Source organism: Macaca nemestrina, chromosome 6 (genome assembly GCF_043159975.1).
Source record: "Macaca nemestrina isolate mMacNem1 chromosome 6, mMacNem.hap1, whole genome shotgun sequence".
In the NCBI taxonomy this organism is placed as follows: Eukaryota; Metazoa; Chordata; class Mammalia; order Primates; family Cercopithecidae; genus Macaca; species Macaca nemestrina.
Window position 1 is genome coordinate 110,680,049 of NC_092130.1, and position 17,528 is coordinate 110,697,576.

General features: G+C 38.5%; 1 protein-coding gene across 3 annotated transcripts in view; it reads right to left on the reverse strand.

The window, feature by feature from the left end:
• Nucleotides 1-1,853: 1,853 nt before the first annotated feature.
• Nucleotides 1,854-17,528, reverse strand: part of RGS7B (regulator of G protein signaling 7 binding protein) — a 113,707-nt gene continuing 98,032 nt past the window's right edge. For all 3 annotated transcript variants that reach the window (XM_011772034.3, XM_011772033.2, XM_071098876.1), the window contains one exon: nt 1,854-7,416. In XM_011772034.3, coding sequence (XP_011770336.2) covers nt 7,325-7,416 — 92 coding nt within the window. In that variant the 3' untranslated portion in view covers nt 1,854-7,324. The remainder of the gene's footprint in view (nt 7,417-17,528) is intronic.

The window sequence follows — 17,528 nt, forward strand, 5'->3', positions numbered from 1 at the left end:
TGCAATGTTTTGTTTGTTTGATTTTTCTCTGTAAAAGAGCTTTAGTTCTAAGCAAGTAATTAAACAGTTATTTGGTTGAACATCTTATGATGTTGGTATTATTATCCACATTTTACTATGAGGGAACTGAGGCATATGGAAATTAATTTAGTGAACAGGCTCTTCTGTACAAAGATTCACCTCGTAATGCCTTAAACAAGATAGACATTATTTTATTTATTTATTTTAGCGGGTCATAGGATGGAGGTAGGTGGCCCAGGGCTGCTAGATATGAAAATAAATAAAATTTAAGAGCTATTGGAATCCCCTAAACACTTTTAGCTTTGAGAGAGATATGACTGTGATCTGAGTCAAATACGGTTACAATTTCTGCTCTTAGATTATAGATTAACTAGCTTTCTTATTTTTCTTGTTTAGTTCATTGGCTAGAGAGAATTAAACACCAAACACTTTAAGCCTTGAGAGAGACATGACTGTGATCTGAGTCAAATGTCTTTACAATCTCTGTTCTTAGATTATAGATTAACTCACTTTCTTATTTTTCTAGTTCAGTTCAATGGCTAGAGAGAATTAAACATCAGGAACAAAACCTTCTGCCTTCTTAATTCATGACTCTTATAATAGATTAATTTTTCCTTTGTTGTCCTGGTTTGCCTAGATCAGACGACAGAAAACCCATGGTTATTACACCATCTGTAAGAATGTGTTAAGTGTACCCTTCCCAGAAAGAAACACTGCCTATAAGCAAATTGCTATATGTGCCAACCTTGTATGAATAATGTAATTCTGCTAAAATCTCCTCTGTCTCTGCCTATAGAAATGAAATCTTAACTTCCTTACTTTCGAACACCGACTCTATTCCTTTGGAGATGGTGTTTCTGGGTGGTCCATCTTCCCACCTGGGCTTGAAGAAACTCTCTTTACGTTAGATCTTGATTATTTTAGGTTGACATAGGGAACTTCTGCCATCCTCAGTTGGTGTCCATTTCTGGATTCAGCATGGTTGCTTCAGTTCCCATGCTCATGTTCTTATCGCAGAGGGAAGAAAAGAAGATCACGAAAATGCACACCTTTTATTTAATGAATGTTACTTGGAAATTGCACACTTCCACTCATATACTTTTGGCCAAAATCAGTTATACAGCCCCACTCACATCCAGAGGAGCCTGGGAAATGGGAGTCTTTACTTTAGGTGACTAGTGGTGTCTTTGGGTTCTCTATTACTAAAGAAAAAAAGGAGAGAATGGATGCTGGAACTGCTAGCCACAGGCATGTACTTGGTTGCAGCACGTCTGAGATTCAAACAAAAGTCTATGAACTCCAAGCTGTACTGTACAGTCCTTGGCACCCAGCTGGACCACAATAGCTTACCCCTTGAAAACCTTCTTGGGGTACATTCCTGTCAGAATTTCATTTCTAGATATCTCTCCAGGAATGTAGGGGTGCATGTGTTTGTGTGTGTGTCTCCTTTTATTAGAAAACAAAATAACTTAGTGTATTTCTTTTTCTTGCTGTAGCTATCAGAAACCCTGAGCTAAATTTAAAGACATTGCTCTTGTTAGTGAAAAAGTTTCTAAACCTGTTTTACTCCTTCCTCCACTGACTTCACTTAGCAGTTTCTTTCTTTCTCTCTTACCTTCTTTTCCAGACCCTTGCTCCCTTCCTCTCTTTCCTTCTCATCCCTCTTTGTGCCTCTCTGTCTCTTCCATTCTCAAAAGCTCTGGTGCCCTGTTGTTTCCTCTCCATATCCCCACTGCCCATATTTTGACAAAGAATAAGCCAAGGAGGGGATGGAAATAGGGTGGGGAAGAGGATGAAGACAATTAGTGAGTCAAAAATGTCCCTTTCACATATTCATTTTTTAAAACTTTTATTATTAGTTTTTATTACACAAGTAATACATGTTCATTGTAGAAAAATTAGAAAACACAGAAAAGCAAAAAGAAAAAATAATCACCCATAATCCCACTACCCATAACTACTATTAACATTTTAGTTTATGTCCTCCTAGCTTTCTTATGCATATATATACATACATAGATATATTTATATATAATTTTCTTTTTTACAAATATTGTGTCATACTATACATACTGTTTTATAACATGTGTTTTTCATTTAATATATATTGTGAACATCATTGTTTATTCCCTGAAAAATTATACAGATACTACATGCTCATTGTGGAAAAATTAGAAGTTACAGATATGCAAAAAGAAAATAAATATAATTGCTCCAAATCTCACCTCCCAGAGATAAATGCTGTTACACTTTGGCAAGTATCCTTTCAGACTCTTTAATGCACACATGCATGCATATATTTTTAAAAAGGGATCGTACTATAAATATCCCTCTATAACTTCCTTTTTCATCTAACAATATATCTTGTACATTTCAATAAATACACATATGGTGCTTATTCTTAATTGGTACGCAGTATTCCATTGAAAGGATGTACCATATTTAACCAACCCTATAAAGTAGGCTTATTTACATTTTTCTACTTATCCAAATAATGCTGCTATAAACATCCTTTCTTGCATATACTTTTTGAATAATGAATAAATGCATCTTAGCTCATTTTATTTTCTGACCCATTTAAAGGAGAATTTCCCTAAAGTGGAATTACTAGGCATGCAGGAAAAATACATTACCAAAATATTTTTTCAGAAAGGTGGAATCAATTTACATTCCTGTTGACTCTATAAGATAATGTTTATTTCTATACTTCCTTTTTGTCCCTGGGAACTTTAATTCTTTATACCCTTTGCCTTTCTGACATATAAAAAGGAGTATATAATATTAACTTGCATTTTTTTATTACTAGTGTATTAAAACACTTTAACACTTTCATATTTATTATTAGTAGGTTATTTTAGTTTATTATGCATTGCCAGTTTGTGTCCTTGGTCTAATTTTCTGGTGGAAAGTTTGATTCTCCTTGAATGAGAAAATAACATTCATTCATTCATTCATTATTCACTCATTCAGTAAGTATGTTTTCAGCATTTGCTTTGTGTCTGGCACTGTGTTATGTGTTATGGATGCAACAATAAGCAAAATAGACATGGTTGCTGCCTTCTTATACTTCCAATTTAATAGGGGTAAACAGGCAATTAAACAAGCAATAATGAAAACATTCAATAAGGAAAGAATGAAATGGAAACATTTGGTTGAGAAGGGAGTTGTAGATCATGGAAATGTCCCCAAAGTAGTGATGTTTAAGCTCTTAATATGTATTTGAGATCTATACTTTTTGTTGCATATATTGTTTTCTCAATTTAGTTTATTTTTCACTATATAGGATTTTAGCAGTTTTAATAAGTCAAATTCCATTCATCCTTTCTTTCTGTTTTTTTCCTTTGGTGTCACTCAAAGAAAGGCTTCTTTCACACTCAAATTATATAAATATCCACTCATGTTGCCTGCTAGTCTTGTTGTATGTTTATTTATGTGCTTGAATATGTCAATCTTTATTTCATCTGGAATTTATTTTGATAAGAATTATGAGGTATAGATCTAATATTTCTCTCAAGAAATGGCTAACCAGTTATCCCAATATAAATTAATAATCTAAACTTTTCTGATCGATCTGAAATGTCATTTTTATCATATACTCAATTCTTTTATATTCTTAGGTCTATTATGGTCTATATATTTAATTCTAATAATTTATCCTGAGGCCAGTAGTATCACAGCTTTTTCTCATCCTACCTATGGTTACCTGAAAGTTGAGCATTTTGTATTTGGTGACATTCCTAAGACAAAGAAATGATAGACATTGCTTAGGTATGTGTGGGTAAGGTGGGAAGTTTGGCTGGATGATATCCGTAATCCTTTCAATGTTGACACTTCCATAGTTTTAAATTCCAGATGGGATCATTGTTAATTTGGTCCATTTGTTTGCTGTTTAAAACAAAGCAGATGCTTTTACATTCTCTGTGTCTTTATTTCCCCTCACTCTGAAGCATAGCTTTCAGTAGGTGGCAGTATTGCCAAACACTCAGTATCCCAACTGGTTTTGTAGAAGCGCAGAGAAACAAAATGGTCTGGCAATTTTAGAATTTCCCCCAAGAGCTTTAATTCATTAGAGGAGGCATCAGGACTATGCTACTTCTAAAACACTCTTTGTACCCCTGAATAATGGCATAACCAGAGGTTTGCAGTGAATCTGCTCCTAGATGCGTGCAAAACATTAGTGGACAGATTTTTGTTGTTGTTGTTGTTGTTTTTGTTTTGTTTTGTTTCTTTAAGTGACACCTTGGTTTTGTGGGCATTTCTTATCTTACCCAAAAGTGCCTTTGGGCCCAGCCACTGACTGATTTAAAACCCAGAAATGTGGTTTTAAACAATGTGGTCGTGGTGGAATTCAGGTGATTTTTATTTTCTATTTGGTAGTATTTTTCAGATTTCCCACAAAGAACATGTATTGTCTTTGTAATCTGAAAAAAAAAAAATCAACACAGGATATTAAAGATATGGTGGGAAAATGGGTGAATGTATGCCACAAAAGTTTACATCCTTTTCTGTTTCAAGCATGTGAGTATGTGTGACAAAATGCGTTCAATGTTCTCTTCTTAACCCTAAAGATTGGCTCAGTGTTATTGCTAATCCGAAAGCAAATTACCAGCAGGAAGCCAAGACAGTAGAACTTTATCGCTTGGAACCACACCTGAGAAAATCCTTTGGTAGGTGAGAGGAGAGCGGGGCAGCTCATAAGGGATGCATTGGCCTATCTAATGGGAGACAGTGAATTAACTACTGTAACCATGGGCCAGTGTAGGTTACCAGGATTTTGAGCACTAAACTTAATTTTAGGATATGTTACTGAAAGAGGGTCTTTAGATCTTGGAGTTTATCTGCGGGAACTACAAAACTGATCAAAGGCTGGAAAACAGGCACTATGAATAAAATATACGGTAGTTGAATATATTACCTTAAATATGCAAAGTCTGGCTAGGTAATTAGACAAATTCCCATCTCCATGAATAGCTACTACAGTCTTTTTAGACATGGAGGTGAGACCTGAATTTATTAACAGTCTTCAGTTGTACAAAGGACAATTGCACAGAAGGTAAGTGTTACTTTCGCACTGAGACTAAGGCGAGAATGAACACAAGTTAACCAAGCAGAAGTTATTCAGGTCAGGCATTTAGAAGAACGTGCTGAGCAACAAGATTGGGCTTATCAGTTAATAACTTTGCATGGATTACTAGGAACTAGACTGAAGCTAGAGTTCAATATAGTTGAAGTATAGGAGAGGGGATAGGCAGGTGCTGAGAGCTGCCAAACTGGGCTACTTCAACATTTCAAAAACAGTGGATCTTAAGTGAAATGACCTTAGGGGTGAAAATGAATTACATTCAGGAAGGGATATTAAGCTTAAATCAAGGTTTGCAGACCAGGTAAGTCTGGGTTGCTTGTTTTCCCAGGGAGTATTCACCCTAAGAGTCTTTAAATAGCCGAATTGTTTTACAAATATTTGATTCAGAAAATTGTGATTTTCTCGTATAGCTTTCCGTGGCTACTTCTTTTTTGAAGCCAGGTATACCTATAACCATGCATTAATTACTGGTTCATTGGAACACGACTCTAGATTCAAAGAATAAGGCCAAAAACAAGCTGGTATATTCTAAATAGAGACCTGTATAACGTTCTCTTCCAACCCTTTGATTCTTTCATTTTCAATCAAAAGAGCTAGAAGACAATTCCAAGTATAATTTCCACATTGGATATTAGGGTGAACTATATGAAATTGCCATTTTGTAGGTCAAAACAGTCAAATATAGGAAATTTCATATAATTCAACCTAATACAGTAATTATTACAGTAGTTCATCTGTACCTCTCTTCACCTTCACTAAAGCAAAAGGCCTTAATATATTTAGTTTTTAGGTAAAAATATTGGTATACATATAAACGCCTGTGCACATAAGTATTGGGAAAGAACAGGGTTGGGATTAAAGATGTGTCTTTAATAAACCACTTATCGGCATCTAGCTCATCCTTCTATTGTACTAGACACTGGTGCCTCCTGTCTGACTTGAAGGTTTTTCAGACTATGGAAAACAAGAAAAGAAATGCAAAGACTTGATCTCTCAGCCCATGGGAAATTCTGTCTGGGAAATGGGCCAAAGGAAGAACAGGGGACGGTATAACAAAATTTGTACCATGTTACAAGTTTAGTGAAGGAAGATCACAACAAAGCTGTGAGCAGAAAAACAAAGCATGTGGCTTCCTCCTTTCTAAAATATAGTATTGCTTAATGTGTCCTGCTTTCAAGAGTCTAAGCGTAAGACAAGACACCAACTACACATTGGAAAAGTCTTATCTGCATAGTCATCTAAAATGAGACAAGCTTAGCTTAACTAAAAAACTTTATTAACAATGTAAAATGTTAAATATTTTTATGATCTGAGCTAATTCCAGCATGCCCTATAAGATTTAACACTATGCTGATGTGCAGACACCATGCTTCAGATTTCAATTAGAACAAAATGTAATAATATTTGATTTTACATTTGAGGGTAATTGTATATGTTACTACACCATTTCCTAACTGAATTACTTCATTCTCCAAGAAGCTAAAAAAGACATCATTGGATCAAAAAGAAATTAGTTGCCCATATGCATTTGTACGAAGGTATTAGGATTATTGTGTATTTACAAAATTTTAGTACTTTTCGTATGTGGTTTTTGTTGCATTATAAATTAAGATACTTTTATGTTGAAGCTCTTAAATGCCGACAGAATGGAAGACTAAATGTAAATGAGTGCCGAGAAAGCAATAGGTGAGGTGGTATACGTTTGCTTATAATATTATTTCTAATGATATTGATAGATTGGATTTTTGAACACAGTTTTTCAGCTTTAAATAGATTTCTAAGTTTAAAGACTTCTTTCATATACGATAAATTTTAACATGAGATCAGCAAGAGTTATAGATATACTATTATATGTGAAATATTTTTTCTCTGTATAATACATTTAAAAAAATCTTTAAATAATTTAAAAATCATAATTCTTGCATCTGTCATGGCATGGTTTGGAGCAGACATGCACAATGTCAGCTTTAAAATTTCCTTTTAAAAACAGCTTCCTTTTTGAATCTGTTCTTTTTTTTTTGAATCTGTTCTTTTTTTTCTCGACGGCAGCTGCTTTCAAGTGTAAAATCATTTAAAAGGGCAAGGGGAGGCAGATAAAAGTAATAAGGAAGCATAGAAAACATAGTCAAAAACCAATAACTGTGTGGTTCCGCTGTCTGGAGGTCCTCAGGTTTTGTGATTTTTTTCAGATGTTCTCAGTGGGTTTCCAGGAGGAGCCACCTAGCTTGAGACGAGACAACACAGCCCAAAGAACCTTCTCTTCCGTCTTCTCACCAGGGGGTAGGGAGTTAGATTCAGAAGGCTGCTGTCATCTGTGATGGGACATAATGTGCACATGAATGAGGTGTAGACACAACAACCTGCTTTTTAGGAAGTGGCTTTAAAAATCCATCATCCTCCTAATCAGGATTTCTCAACTTCAGCACTGTTGGCATTTTGGACCAGGTAATTCTTGGTTGTGGGGTACTGTCCTGAGCACTGTGGGGTGGTTAGCAGCATCCCTCAATTCATCAGATGCCAGTAGCACTGTGTGACAATTTGTGACAACCAAAAATATCCCCAGCTATGACCAAATGTTCCTTGGTGTGGGGGAGGCAAAATAATTCAAGGCTGAGAACCACTGCTTAAAATTGAATTGAAACTACTTAGAGGCAATCTTTCAGTTGGGAAATGTGTACACCTTATTTGAAAGAACCCATGCTTACGAGTAAGATTGACTTCTTTTCTAAACCTGCCTCGGCTATTTGCCAGTTCTGTGACTTTGAACATGTAACTGAAGCTTGCTAAGCTGTCTGTAAAATAGAGTTTAATAAAACTTAGCCCAGGTGAGGATTACATGAAATAATCTATGAAAAAGATTTAGCTATGATGAGTAGCTTACTGTCTAGCGTAGAGGAAGCATTTAGTTAAAATAGCTATTATTAACTATTTTCCTTTCCATTGGATCATTATCACGCCTTCATTCATCAACTTCATGCCTTTTCATGTTTCAACTATTTCCTATTGAGTCTTTTCTCAGCACTCTCTGTAGATTTCTGTATACAAGGGCATTCAGAGAAGACTGCCAGCTGTTGAATTAATAAATTTTGGTTTGAAATTTTTAGGATGATGACAAGTAGAGGAAGAAATAAACCAGTAAACCTAATCTGGTTTAAAGAGTTGCGTGTTTTAAAAAAGTGCAAACCAAAAGAGAAGGTGGGTAGAAATACCCTGTTGAAGCAGAAATGGCCAATGTGGGTCCCAGAGGCAAAGGACTACGAGGGGATAATCTAGAATTTTCCAACTGGGGCAGTGCTAGGACATGGTTAGACTGGAGCTAAGAACAACAAAATGGTTGATTGGCGTTGGTGACTGATATGTACCTAAGCTCTGCCAAGACTAGTTGCACTTTCCTTCCAGAGTGGGGCTAAGGAGTTCCCTCCTTTCCCCATCCTAAACTTAAAGGGGATGGAAGCTTGGCAAAGGGCACAGAAGCAGAAGTTAGATGAAGAGATAGCTAAAGTGAAAAATGTGCCCCACCTGAACCGAACTGATTCATAGAAGAGGGCTTGTTTTTCTTGATTACTGAGCCTAGATGCTCAGTAAACCAAAATAAAATTGTAAGCCCCACAACCACCTGAATGGACCCCTCCTCTCAGCCAGCTGCATTCCAAAGTTAACTTGAAAAACTAGTTCAGGCCATTTTGGGAAGAGGCAGTTGAACATTCTTCATTATATCATCCTCCTTTTTGGAATTCAGACAAAGCTAACTAGAGTTAACATCAACACAGAGACCTTAAGACTGATAGAACAGACTCTTTCATTCTGATAAGAAACATTTATAATCTATTTTCACTGAAACCTGCTACCTGGAGGCTTCATCTACATGATAAAACCTTGGTCTCTACAACCCCCTATCATAATAACCCAGACATTTCTTTCTATTGATTCCAGGTCTTCAGATAATAACTCAAGCAACTGCCAATCAGAAAATCTTTGAATCTGCCTATGACTTAGAAGCCCTGCTTCCAGTTGTCCTGCTTTTCCAGACCAAACTGAGATCCATCTTACGTGTATCGATTAATGTCTTATGTCTTCCAAAACCTATAAAACCAAGTTGTAGGCTGACCACCTTGGGCATATGTTCTGAGGATCTCTTGAGGCTGTGCCGTAGGCATGTACTATTTCTTGGCAAATTAAATTTCTAAATTGACTGAGACTTGTCTCAGATACTTTTTGGTTTACAATGCTCAGGAAACTGTTGAGAGCAAAAATAGATCCTGGCTTTCCAGTCCTCTTACATAAAGTGTCATCTGAGTGCCTGGGCTTCTCCTCCCCTTCCCAAAGGCTCTAATGTGTCACACTTATTTGTAAATTAGTATCACCCACAAAGGTTGACAGTGTTCCTTGGAATGTTGCACTATGTTATATATTTAGATAGAGCTAGAGTAGCAAGTCCAAGCCAGAGAAGAAAACAGGCGCCCCCGCTGGGCATATCAAATGAATCAAACACAGTCCACCCTCCCAGTCTCCAGAGATTAAAATCCTCTCTTAAAGCTCATATTCTGTTAACATGGAGAAAAACAGGACTAAATTGTCCTTTCCATAGTGAAAAATAATTTACTGTAATCTGGATGTCAACATTATGAGAGTTAAAAAGAGGATATCTTTCTTTTAAAGTTAACTTGCTCCCAAATAGTTAAGAAACTGAAAACAATGTTAGATACTAAACATTAGCCTCAGTTTTCAGGAGAACATCTCAGAGATAAACCATGAAATATTTGGAGCAGAAAGAAATAACTAATTTTCTCGTCATTTTTAGGACTCTTACTTCTTTAACCATGAATTGATCAAGGTACTTAACCTAGTTGGATATGGCAAAGATATGGCAAATTCTGAAGGGTAAAGAATTTTACCTTTCAGTATCTCTTTGGACTCTGACTACACTTTCTGAAACTCAAATTCACCTGGAATTCAATGCTTCCCTAAAACAGAGTCACCAAAAGTATGAAGATATTTATGGGAAAGAAAGATCTTCATAGTGCTGTTTATTTAAGAGTTGGAAGATCTGTTTTCTAAATTCTGGTATCTCCTTCCCTTTCCCCAAATACTTACCTAATTTGGGGAGGGACTGAAATGGTCTTTATATGTTATAGTATGCAACTCTGAGGTGTTTTGCTCCTCTTACATGAGGAAATGTCTACCACAATGTTGTATTTACAAAGGAAAATGTGTACGTGTATGTTGTGGTCATATACTTCGTTCTACTGTCTTGTTTTTGTATATATTAAAAGCAAGTAGGTATTATACACAGATATTATGAAATTTGTATCAAGATTGATACTTATACCTGTGATGCATTCACTACAGTGGATTAAAAAAACCCAAAAACCTTTCAATAGCACAGCCTTTTGTGCTATTGAAATTCTTCTCACTCAGCCTTCTATCTATCTATCTATCTATCTATCTATCTATCTATCTATCTATCTCCAGATATACATATATATGGCATATATACACATATTATGTACACATACATACACACATATACATATATATGTATGTGTACTATATATCTCTCACAAGGGAATAAATTGTTAGGATTGATGAGAAAGTGCTCAGACATTAAGCAAAGGGGAGGCTGCCTATTAAGGACAACTGCTGATTTGGGTCATCTTTGCTGCACATTTGTGAGACCTTTGCCTTGCTTAGCGCTTGTCTGACCATCACCTAAGGCTGAGGTAACAGAAAAGCTAAAAAATTATTGGCAGAAATTCAGAGCAGCTTTCTACACCATGCGGAGCTGACACCTGCAGTAAATGCTGAAATTTACGAAGCAGTAAGTATTCCTGGGATGGTTTGAAGTGAATTCAGCTCCAAGGAAATGTGTCTCTCCACATTGATTGAAATCCTGTCTCTGAAGGCCTCTCTCAGTAGCTCTGGGGTGGGGCCAGAGAATCAGCATTTCTTACAAGTTCCCAGACATTGCTGCTAGTCCTAAAACCACCCTTTGAGAATCACTGAATAAACAGAAGGGCTGCAAGAATGTAAGCAAAAGGGAATGTTCCCCCAGTGGTTCTAAATTTTCTGGAATAATGCACTTGAACTTGTCGGAAAATCTTTGATTTTTATTGCAAATTTTTATTTAGATGTGGCTTATCATTAAGAGTTTTATAGCATTTTTTCTCCAAAGTACTCACTCTCAGAAAACTATAACCTAAGACAGTTTTAAATGTGAAAATGAAAGGTGGAAAGGGAAGCAGAGTAAGTAAAGCATAGGAGAAAGTGAAAAAAAAAAATAGAGGGAGAGTAGGAAATTTGGCCACCATTAAGTTCAAACCTCAGTCATTCAGTGTTTAATTATTTTAGATTTATTAAAAATTTTTATTTATAAAGAGACAGGGTTTCATTATGTTGCCCAGACTGGTCTCAAACTCTTGGCCTCAAGCAATACTCTCACCTCAGCCTCCCAAAGTGCTGGGATTATAGGAATGAGCCACCATGCCCAGCCTCAGTGTTTAGTTCTTGAATGCTGCTGAAGCCAGGGACACTGCAATTCCCCCAAACCACTTCTCTATTGCTTAAATTTATTTTGCTAATAAAAGATTTCTTATATAGGTGATGAGAAATGCTTCTACTACATTGCAGTTACAAATTTCTATTCCAGGGGAAAAAAGAGAGAGACCCTCAGCTAAGCCAGTGGTTCTCAAACATTAGCTGCATCAGCATCATCTTAGGGCTTGTTAAAGCACACATTGCTGACCCCAACTCCAGAGTTTCTCAGTCAGTAGCTCTGGGGTGGGGCCAGAGAATCAGCATTTCTTACAAGTTCCCAGATATCGCTGCTGTTCGTAAGAGCACACTTTGAGAACCACTGGATTAACAGAAAGCCTGCTAAGTCCAAGGCTCTACATTGGGTACTGAGGATAATACCAAGATGGGTCTTAATAGAAAGATAGTCCCTGGCCTCAAGAACCTTTCCTTGAGTAACAATGAGGCTTTGTGAAAAATGCCATAAAAGAGAGTGGACAGTCCAGTCTGGCTGGAATGAAGGGCTTATAAAGGAGGAGACAGTCCAAAACAGAGCTACTTAGAATTCCCTAGCGATGCTTGTACTTTCTTTTGCCTGCTGCCTTTGCACTTGCCACCTCTCGTTTCAGAAAAGTCCTCCCTCCTTAGACAATTGGCAAGCCCTCCTTCAAAGATTAGCTTAAACATTTTTTTTTCCTGCAGTCTTTTCTGACTGCTCCATGCTTCTGCATTCCTTCACATTCCCATTGCTTCTATAAACGATTGCTGCAGCTCTTGGCACATCATCTGCATCCAATCCCATCTTCCCACCGCTCTGTAATAAAGTCTTAATGAATTTACCCTGGCTGCCCCAGTTCATCATCTGCCATTCACTTCCCCTCCTCCTTAGCCAGGCTTCCATGCCCAAAATTCCAAGAAAGCTGCTTGTGCCAACACCACAAGTGACCACCTTGTCATTAAATCCTGTGGACACTTCCAATTCATATTTAGCTTCACCACTGGCCATTCCTTCTTTGCAAACTTCTTTGATTTATTTAATCATGCTCTTGTAATTTTCATCTTCGTCCCCTTTGTAGACTGATCTTGTTTCCTCTCAAACCTTCCCTTTTGGTATTCCAGGACTCTTGTCTGTGCACACTATTGGTAGGGCTTCAATTCCCACTACGCTGATGATGCTCAAATCTGTGTTTCAGTCCTCTCAGATCACATGTCTCACTGAGCACTGCTCCAGAAGGTTCCCCCCATGTCCAAAAGTTGTTGTTCTCTGCCTTTACTACTGCTCCTCTGCTCTCTCTAACTTGGTGACCAACATCGTCATTTACTTCATTTTCCAAGTCTGAATTTGGGTTTCTTCCTTGATTCTGCTTATCCTTATGCACCACATCCAATTGTCCCTGTCCTCCTTTCCAACCTCCTGACTTTAGGTGAGATCTTAAGCATTTTTCACCTGGATGACCGCACCTGCCTCCTCATGGAATCCTTCCAGTGGCTCCCAAACCTCTTAACATGGCCTAAGGGGCCTTAATGATACAGCTCTTGTCTCTCTCTTGTCTCTCTCTTAAGCCTCTTGTCTAGACACTTTCCCAACTACTTAAGTCCTTGTAGTTATCAAAATCCCCTCCTCTTTCATCTCCCCGTATGCCTTCACACATCCAGAATCTTCAGCCTAGACTATATTTTTTCTATTCCTTTGGCTAAGTGCTACTCATCCTAAAAATTCTCAGCACAGACACCTTCTAAAAAGCAATCCCTAATAACCCCCCGTTTTGAATTCAAGCCTGGGCCAGGTGAGAATCTAATATACCTTGTAACAACCCATGTCTAATTGTTACGGCATTATTATATTGTGAGCACTAATTTCTGTTTCTTTCTAATTGTGTGTGTGTGTGTGTGTGTGTGTGGTGTGTGTGTGTGTGTGTGTCTGTCTGTATGCATATGTAATAGTTGTTTTCAGCCCAACCCTGAAGGCTCCACCAGAATCTGTGCGAGAGGAGGCATATGGCATTTCGAAAAGTTTCCTAGGTGATTCCCATCCAATTTTTCCCTGTTGAAAGGGACAGGTTTTAGTGGAGGAGAGACATCCTCAGCACCTAGCACAGAATTTGACACATCATTGGTGACCATTATATGTTGGATGACGATGGGGACAAAGGCTGCTGGGGTGAGAGGTCTGTTCTTCCTTCAGTAGATAGTGAGTAGACATAGCTCAACATAATAGAGTAATGCATTAAGAAATCAGATTGGTTTGCTTATGTCACACTGAATCTTGGACAAGAGATTGCAGAAATTGCAAAGGATATGGGGCTACTGGTAAAACTGCCCAGAATAACTTTCAGACAGCAGCTAGAAACATAGAAAGTCTTTATAAGGCCCTTGGGGGAAGGACCTAAAAGGTCGTCTCTGTGCTAGATGGTGGCATAACTGCCCAGTGTTCTTCAGCCAGATATCTGAGGACTCTTCTGCCTCACACAGCCAGGTTCAGTTCTGGATGTGGGGGTCCTGATTGGAGGAGGATGCCATGAGTTTGGGAGAACTATCTCTAGGCCCACGTTAGTCTGGAGTAGTCTTGTTCACAGGAGGGGACTCATTCTAGCCCAGGTCAATTCCTGACTTACCTAATTCCAGACTGATTCTCGTGCATGGCATCAACGACCGAATTCTATGCAAGAATGAACATACCGACACCTCCCACAGCATTCACTAAATCAGAATTTTGGAAAAGGTGAAACTGTCTTTCAGGCTTAATTTATTTCTGCTGATTTGTTTTGTTTGATAACAGCATGCATTTAGAAGATGCTTGTCCTTCACTTTCCAATCTCCTTTTAGCCTCTGTCAGTAACCTTGCAGGCTCCCCACAGGTGGTTCCATTTGTAATCCATTTGACACAGCGAGACTATCATAATTAATGAAGCTCCCTACAGCACTGCCAGTGACCTAGAATGTAGGACAGGAGGGGCGCTGAAGCAGTGGGAAGAACAGCGGGCTGAGAGCCAGGAGACCTGGCCCTTGTCTGCAGCCCACGGTGGAACTCAGCAGTGCAAGGGTGGCTTGCTCTTCTTTTGTGCATCTCTTTGCCTCCAGTCTGAAACTGGATGGATGGGAAAGAAAAGGCTGTCTAAAAATGAAGGCATAATCACTAACCATTAAAATTCCTGCCCTTGGCCACCTTCCTTTCTTCTCCACTGAAAGTTGATTTAAAGTAAACTGTTGTGGAGCCGAGTTTTGACTGTAGTAGAAAGGGGAGAAGATATGATTAAATCTTTAAATGCTGAAATAAACATGGAACAGTTTTGGAGTTGAGGGCCGAGTTAGAGCCTAGAGAATAGTGGACTCAGTCAGCAGCATTTTCATGTGGTCAGGGGTTGAGATAGGAAAGATGGGGACCAGGAGTGGTATCTTTTCCCTTTTTTTTTTTTTTCTGATTTAAAGACCCATGTAAACGGAAAGAAAAGAGAAAGGAAATAAGAAGGCAGAAAGAAAACAGATGGCTTTCTATAATGGTTTTCATCCCGTTAGAATCATGTTTTGACAATAAGGTCCTACAGAAAAGAACTGGAATACTTTTTTCCACATTTTACCCTGCACCATTTCCGGTACGTATTAGACCTGTATAATAAATAAACCACCTGAAAAGAATTCCAGAAAGGAATTGGGGAAGCCTCTATGGTCTATCTCAGTCTATGTAGCAAGAAGAATCTATATGATTTGTTCATTAAAATGGTGCCACATGCATCTGTCAAAATGTTCCCAGAGAGACTCTTCAGGTCCCCTCTGGATCCTCCAGTTCAGACACAGTCCCCTTCCCCACTGGTCAGCTCAGTAGGCTGTGAGGTCATGTTAAACACATAGGGAACAGAGATGTATTGTTTCATGCTAAGGATTCCCATTTCTTCCCTCAGTGAAGAAACTCAAATTTCTCACAATCCTTTACATTAGTTATTTTTGATTATTAAAATCCTACTGCACCACCTCCTTCTGAATAAGTCCTTGTATCTCCTTTCTAGCTTTTTCCTTTCTGTTCCCCAGATAGATCCAAGGTTCAAGTCCTGAGTATAATTTATTTTGATGACTATTCCCTTTTCACTCATGTTTTCACTCACAGTATCAACCTTTGATTATTATTATTACATTTAAAAATGTAATTAAAATTAATTATTTTTTCGTGTATAAAGATGATACAAAGTCACATAAAATATTTATATGATATTCTTTATGATTATAAATGACTAAATAAAACAAAATTTCTGTCTTTCTATTAACACACAGTCAAAAACTGCTGGATGAATGATCACTAAATGGGGAGGGAATGTTTAGGATGATGTGATTTAAAATATAGGGTACATGGCACCCATGAAATTCAGACTGGGGGACCCTGGGCAGCCATCCTCTTGGAAAGCTGAATGTGAGGGAGGGCGAGACGTCAGGGTGCTACTGATGAAGGAGGCTTGCCAAACCTATTAAGACACTGAGGACAGCTTGAGACATGAGCTGCGGATCTAAAGTCCTGGGGCCAGTGTTTTGAATTGCAGGCTCAAGACCAGCCTCACATGTACACTACACATGGTCTGTTGCAGAGTGAGTGGTAGCAGGGATTCCTCTATTTGATGGTGATTTGGGGTTCTCTTGAGCAAAGCTGGGTTGACCAGCTTGTAAATAATATTAACAGTGACAACAATAATAATAATAACAAAGCGTTTGTCAAGTGTTTGCTAAGTTTGGTAGTAGGCATATGACACATTGCTTCAATTAATCCCCACAACAGACTTCTAAAGTAGGTGATACTATTATCCCCTTTGCAGGGCTAAGGAAATACATTTGCAGAAGTTAAACAATTTGTTCCCAGGGTGCAAAGCTGGTAGGTGGCAGAGCCAGCATTTGAACCCAAGGCTGTTCTTAATTCAAAGCCCTTGTTCTAAACACTGTGCTTATTTCTGGCAACAATCTTCCATGTAGTGGTCAGAGCAGTCTCTCATCACTACAGCATGTTTTCTACTTTCTCAAAACACTACACCTGTGGCTCAAGCCAGTTGGCCTTGGTGAGCAGGCCCTTCAGGGGCTGTTCCGAGTTATCTGATGTGCTGGAGCCCGTGCTTCTTATTTTCTGACCTCCGCCCCTGTGCAGCTCAGGCCACGCTACTCTTCAGCCTCTTCGTCTGGTGTTCTCACTTCCACCCCTCCACCTTCTGCTGAGCTGCTCCTGGAGCCAAGAGGAGCCTCCAGCTCCACTGCCAAATCCTCCTCCTCCTCCTCCTCCTCGCTTCAAGGCAAGCGGCACCCTGTCTTCCCTCCCATCAGGCTTTGCTCAGTGAAAACAAGAGGAGTTTCTTTCTTGCCTCCTAGAAGCCTTTCTCCACCTCCATGTACAACCCTCTGAAGGTGATACTTTAACTATGGCTGCTCCGGCCATGTATACTTAATGTAAGCCCTCATTATTGGTCCTTTGTACACACTGTCAGTCTCTGGGGCTGCAAAGGTAGGTGCAGATTTAACCAACATCGATTGTGACAGGTATTATTCTGCTATGTCCCAGGCTCCAGATACTGAGGATACAATAGTTTAAAAGGCATGCAGAGGACTTTCCCGCATTCTGGTGAACATCTCCCTCTCATTTCTGCGTTAGGGCATATACTCCCATAGGATAGACCTGGAGACAGATTGCCTGAATTCACATCCCAGTTTTCCTATTTCCAGTCTGTGTGACCTTGGCCAAGTTAGCTAACGTCTCTGTGTGCCAGTTTCTACTAAATTGGGAAACACTAATAGCATTTCCCTCAAAGTTGTTTAGAATTAAATAAGTGAATATGGTTAATACATGCAAAGTATTTTGAATAGTGGCATGCTGTAAGTTCTCAATATATGTTAATTTTTTTGATTACTTTTTAAAGATAATTACGCAAGTGGATGGCAGAGATCT